Consider the following 6,670-nt stretch of genomic DNA (forward strand, 5'->3'; position numbering starts at 1 on the left):
AGTTGGGGTTGGAAGGGAACTCTGGAAGTGGCACTCCCTCCCTCAAGCAGAGCCATCTATAGCCACGTGCCGAGGACCAGACAGCTTTTGAGTATCTTCAAGAATGGAAGATCCACAATCTCCCTGGGCAATCTGTGCTAGTGCTCAGTCACCCTCACAGTAAAAACCTTTTTCCTAAGAGGGAACTGCCTGTGTTTGTTCTCATTGTTTCTTGTCCTGCTGCTGGGCACCACTTGAAGAGAGTCTGGCTTCATTTCTTGGCACCCTTTCTTCACATATTTGTACACATTGATGAGATCCCCTCCTGAGCCTTCTCTTCTCCAGGTTGAACAGTTTCAGTGCTCTCAGCCTTTCTTCACATGACATGCTCCTATGTCTTATTTGCCTTCGTGGCTCTTTACTGGATAGACAGATAGGTAGACATAGATATAGATATATAGACATGTATCACAAATGAAGTCAATAAAAATCCAGCTGTGGATAGTATCAGAAGATGTATATTTTACCTTGTGTAGCTCAGTGGCACCTGGTTCCATGAATAGAATTCCAACTTGCTACAATGAAGCAAAAAATAAATAACAATAAGACGGTGCATCAGCCTTTTGAGCTTTGGTGCAAGGCACAGAAACATGTTGCCTGACTTTTAAATTAATTCTTTATTATTTTTTCAGGCAATCTTCTACTTTAGAAGGGGCCACATGAGGCTGTTTCCAACAGCAAGACCAAAGCGAAATAAAAGCAGGGTAATAAATAAGCCCATGTATCATAAAAATCACAAAGCACAATTTTATTATTGCCTTAAGTGCAGTTCCTAGAAACAACTCTGTGGAGAAGGCAAACTGAAGCAATGAACTCCTTGAACAGTCTGTTTAATATTCTGTTTGTTCTACGTTTATGCTCTGCAGAGCTGACAAGAGCTATATGCAAACAGTTTTGCTGAGAGCAAAAGAATCTTTCATTAAGGAGCATGACCCTTCTCTCTGTGATCAAAATGAAAAGCATATGCCCCTTGATGCCGCAAAGTGTTGTGACCATTCCAATGAGTTGTTCCTCAAGCCTTGGGAAGCTGTTCCCTGACACAGTTTGATATTAAAAGGTTACGTGATGATTAATTGTATCCACTGACACAGCAGAAATATTCCTCAAAGTTATGTTTCTTTGATATGACAGATTTTTTTCTTCTAAAGTTTAAAATCTAAATCAGTTAGAGGCAAAATCCAATTATTGTGAAGTGCTTTGTCTCCCACTCTTTCTCTGTGGTCCTTCTTTTTCACTCTTGTTTCATGTTAGGCTGGGTGAAACAATTCTAAATTAAATCCTTGATAGTTTTGTACTTTGTGAATAAGAGGACCTCTATCTCTTTCTAATTTGTGTGTGAGTTTTGTCCTGTTTCTCCACTAAGTGATTATTGCTTGCTAAGATGCATTAAAACTTTAACAGGACATTTCCTTTTCCAACCTAAATGATTCTATGATGTTATGATTTTTTTGTAAAGAAGCATGCAAAGAATGGAAGAATACAGCTCCAGTATCAGTCACTGTATACTCAATGGCTCACATTTTAAAAGCAAAGCTGTCACCACGCAGAATTTTTTTAAAAACCAAGAAAAGAATAACAGAAAACAGAAATTTGTGGGTTGGTAATTCATGATTTTATCATATTTTTAGGCATGGTCACATTTCAATTTCTCCTTGTCAAATCCTATTCCCACAAAGCACTTAAACACACAATTTAAGTTGAGGAGCAATGCCATCTAATACCATTGGGTTTTATTCACTTATTTAAAAACAATCTAAAGAGCTTTGCTGGACAGAGATCTTACATTTCAGTTTCAGTTTCCGGTACTTCGGAAGTAGATTCACTATGTCCAGCTTTGATTTTCTGATTTTCTTTTTCTTTACAGGTAACCCGATAGCTAAAGAGAAATCAAGCCAGTCTCAAGGCTGATAACATTAAATACAACACACAGGAATTTCATTCCTCCAGGCAATCCTTGAAGTGAAATTTTATACTGCTGGGGTGTATCCTTCAGAATCAATTGTTTCAATGAGAACCTGGCTTGTAATCAGCAACAGCCTTGAGATCTAAACTACTGGAAAGTTATTTTGAACTTCTGTGTCACAAATATTTCAACTGATTGAACTGTGTACACTTGTAAAATTGCACTTGCTGAAGGAATTTGCAGCTGTAATCACGAGCTGATATTCTAAAGGTGCAGAAAAGCAGCAAACTTTTGGGTTCTCCGTTGCAGATCAGTGGCTTTTCATCTTGATGAAGTCAACCTCTGAAATGTATTGGATCTTTCACTTTAAAATGATCCCTGGTCCACTCTTCAGATTGCTGGTGGGACTGCACACTGCTTTAATTAAATTTCTGTTGCAGAAATTGTCCTCTGGCATGGCGCAGTTTTAGACATTTTTATTTGTGTTCTAATCTTGCAGCTCTCAAAGGTACATATTTCAACATCTTGAAGTTGCTTTGTTATAGGAATGGAATTATATATCCATTGTTAATAATTATTGTTGACAAGTAATAGTTATCTGAAGACATCAGTCATATTAGAATGTACAGTCAAGTTAACATGTTTTTCCCTAAGGCTAACCAACTACTGCAGCTTAACAGTTAAAGAAAGTAGTGGTCAAAACTCAATTACCACTTTCATTATAAGGCATTTTATATCTTTAAGATATACATTTCCATTTAGTTTGAAGGAAATGGGTGTTCCCAAAATGTACTTTACTTTCCTAACCTTTAATTCATTTAAATTAATGGTAAGCAGTCAATTACAGCATTTCATCCCTTTTTTTATAAAGGTAGGCAGGGATGTAAATGAGTTTTGCAATTATGATATTGGATGGTAATCATTCAGAATTTTTGTCTTTTTATTAAAAAATAAAATCTCTTGCTTGAACCTAAGTACTGATGGATGCTTATGTAGATGTCTGCTCAGTCTGTTTGCTATAAAGGAAAAAAGTCCTAATGCTCTCCCAGATTTACCTAGTTCATGGGTAGTTTGCTTGCTTACAGTCATCCAATTCAGATCTGACCCTTGCCAGAATTTCATTTTCTTTGTTTTGTATTGTTTTGTTAGAAATTCTTGAACTTTGCAATGTGCTGTTACATGAAAGAAATCCTCAATATTTAAAGGCCTTAAACGTCTTTGAGCTTTTTTCTAAGTTATTACAGAATGTATAATTTTATACTTCATTTAATATATATTGTACCATCTGTAATGTTGATACAAAAGAAATTTGGCAATTTCTTTTAGTGACACTGCCTAAACATACTGACTAGAGGGGGTTCTGACTGTATGCTTTGGTGAATTGAAATGAAAGCCACACACACTTAATGGTAGTCAAAAATATATAGAGGTAAGCTTATTTAAGTCCTTTGTGGTTACCAGACACAGCAAACCAAAAAAAAAAAAAAAAAATAGAAGGAAATTATTTTAACTTTACAAGCCATTGATGTGGCTAGTTTAGTTATATATTATGCTCCATGATGGATGAACACCTTGGAGTGCTCTGCCTGTAGCCCCTGCTGTTCACTGTAGCCCCTGCTGTTCCAAAACCATTTCATTACCTCTGCTCTACTATTGCACAGGAGAGCTTAAATAAAATAAATGACTATTGGGAATAAAATTGAGAAGTATATTCTATATTCTGCGGGGAAATAATAAAAAAAATGTTGACAGAAAAAGATCTTATTTTCTGATTAAAATTTAATTAGAATAAACTGTTTGTAGCAGAAACTAGGTATCTTGGTATTTTAGGATGGATTAGTATTATATGGATTTGTGCTAACAGGTTCAGAAAGGAAGGTAGCATCTTAAAGAGGTTGTCTGGGACAGTGCAAAGTATAAATGTGCTGTTTTGTAAAATCTGAATATGGCCTCTATTTGGTCGAAAATCTATATCATGCTTCTCAATACTTGTTTTCTTTGTTTCCTTGTTCTTAAACAGCTCTGAAAATACTGTATTATATACAAGTGTAACACATGCATACCAATAAATGAAAATAAATGGATTTTCAAATATACTGAATAGATTATCTGCACTAGATAAATGTTGTGACTATTCATAGCAAGTGAATAAAATTGTAATATAAAATAGAGTTCCCTGTATGGATGTGCATTTTGGAGATCTATTCTGTTTACTCATGGAACAAAATAATTTTTTAGTGAATAAGAATCTCAAAGGTTATATTAACTTTATATTTCTTCAGTAGAGCTGAGAATACCTCCTACCACTTTGAAATGTCCTTTTTGAAAGGAACTGATACCTATGGCAAATTCTGGTGGGTGTACTGTTGTTTTCAGGTCAGACTGAGTAAAATTTTTTTTCTTCCCAAAATGTGAATCCTGAAAACTTATAATTTAGATGTTTTAAGTAGCAACAAGACGTGATGGACAATCCTGAAAAAGTAATGTTTCAGGTTAATTTGTGGAACTGTTTAAAAGAAAAATGAAAAAGCGCCCTTTTATCAGATGTGCTTGTGCAGCTTGAAGCAAGATGGGAAGCAAGCAGGTTTGGTGCTCCTTTGAAAACGGAGTACAGGTGACTGGATCAGCTATGTGCATTCATGTTGTAGGCATGTGAATTGCTTCAATTAATCATTTGTTCCTTATATACTACTTTCTAGATTATTTCATCTGATTACAAAAGTGATCAGGCATTATGATTAGAGTTACCCTTCGAATTGAATAATCATCAAGAACTCTGAACTGCAGAATATACATTTCAGTTTTGCAGTTCCAAGTGGCAGTGCATTGAGAGGGAAAGAAAAATCACAGCTTTGTTCATACCTTTCACAGTTAAATGTATTGGATCAGTTCAACAAAGCATAAAAGGAAATTCTGATAAGAATCTTAATGAAAAAATATTCTATATCAGATCAATTAAATCTAAAATAGAGCTTAAAAAACATTCAAGTCTAGATCTTGCTTGTATCTGGTTTATTGGTCATAATGAACCTTTAAAACAGCACTGCTGCAGATACCACTGTTGCTACCTATAAATACAACTATTGTGCTATATATATTAAATTTTTGTATTTATCCTGTGTCTTTTAAGTCTTGTCTCCTTCAGCTCTGCCTAAAAATGTTACTGGTGTAGCATTTCAGTAACTTCACCAAACTAATGCAGCTCTGTTTTGTGCAGAATCTATATGCTTTAAGAGTGCATCAGATACATTTATTTTGAAACTAAAAAATCTGATATAAAGCATTTTATTGTGTTAGATTTCATAAAAATATATGCAGTGGTTTTTTGCTCATTATAATTGTACAGCTGGCTTTTATAATTTCTAGGTAATGCATGGAAGTCTGTAACAACAAAACAGAAATATGTGATTGGCATCCTTTTCTGTTGATTCACTGTCTCCTCCTTCATGCCTCAAATTTTACACATCTGTTGTTCACAAGGATATTGGCAAAGAAAAGGAGCACAGTTTTGATTTGCAAGAGAAGTGTTGCCTTAATTTCTAGTTTCTTTTTGCCAAACCTGTGACACCTGAAGGATCTGATGCAATAAATGATTTCTCATGGATTCAGTGGTCTTAAATTGATAATAAGAATTTCCTAATCACTTTGTCTTTATAACACAGTTTGTATCCTGATAAACTTTTCTGTTTATTCTTTCACAGAATGAGCAAATATTTCCAGATTACATCTTTGATCTTGTTTCTGTAGGAGCTTATGTAACTTTTGGACACTACTTTACAGACAGTCATTGCAAATATTTTAGTAAAAATATGGCTGGTATTTTTGTATCTTCTGTATTCATCTATACTACAGAAGAGGTTGTATATGAAAAGGTTGAACTTCCCACAACTTTGTTTTGACAGATGAGATTACAATTGAGATGAGACTACAAGTGTTTTCAATGTCTCTTTATCCAAAACTAACTTAAGACTGGTAGGAGGGCCACTGATGGTGACACTGGAAACTCTTGTATAAGGGAGTGACAGTTCTTTATCAGACTGCTGTGAATAGGATGCCAGGAGAGTCAAACCACTGTAGTATGGTTTCATAACCAGAGATGTAGGTTCGGGGGAAGTGGATCCAGCATATGACCACAGGGGTACAGTCAGCATCCTGAACCTGAGGCTGTGGGGGTGACAGGAGGACCTTAGACCAGTTCTCTGGGGTGGAGGAAAGGTCTGTCTCGTGTCTCTGGGATTTGCTCCAAAGCCAGATTACAGAAATGGCAAGGCACCTTGTTGATTTCAGTATGGTTTGGATAAGGCCTTCAGATGCAGATGAATGTTCAGTATTTTGTTCAGAAAATTCTGAATGAGCAAATTAATTAAAGTTCACATGTTCAAGTTAATGGTTAAAGAAATTAGTCTCTATTTTCACTATTTCCTTGCAAGTATACAGGGCAACCTGTGTAGCAATTGGAAGAGAAATCCAGTCATTCCTTGATAATAGATTCTCTTGATGAAATATCACTAACCCCATCAATATTAGCCATGACTGAAAGACGTGAAATAAATCTGGCTTTCAGTTCTGAAAACCATTTTATTGCCCAACTAAATTAAATAAATAGTTTGTGTAATAGAAATATTATTGCTTATATGTAACCCTAACAGTAAAAGTTCTATATTAGCTCTTTAAATTATATTTATATTCATAACTGAAAAATGTCAAATTTCGTTTAGATCCTCTATA

The 6,670-nt window shown here is 35.1% G+C and overlaps 1 protein-coding gene across 5 annotated transcripts in view; it reads left to right on the top strand.

Annotated features, from left to right (window-relative positions):
* TAFA2 (TAFA chemokine like family member 2) overlaps positions 1-5,546 on the top strand; it is a 186,798-nt gene extending 181,252 nt beyond the window's left edge. For all 5 annotated transcript variants that reach the window (XR_007203111.1, XR_007203110.1, XR_007203112.1 and 2 more), the window contains one exon: positions 1,904-5,546. Coding sequence is in view for 1 of the 5 variants with exons in the window: in XM_048301016.1 (XP_048156973.1) it covers positions 1,904-1,915 (12 nt within the window). In the remaining 4 variants the exon portion in view is untranslated. The remainder of the gene's footprint in view (positions 1-1,903) is intronic.
* Positions 5,547-6,670: the final 1,124 nt, after the last annotated feature.

The sequence above is a fragment of the Corvus hawaiiensis genome, chromosome 4 (assembly GCF_020740725.1).
Source record: "Corvus hawaiiensis isolate bCorHaw1 chromosome 4, bCorHaw1.pri.cur, whole genome shotgun sequence".
NCBI classification, from domain to species: domain Eukaryota; kingdom Metazoa; phylum Chordata; class Aves; order Passeriformes; family Corvidae; genus Corvus; species Corvus hawaiiensis.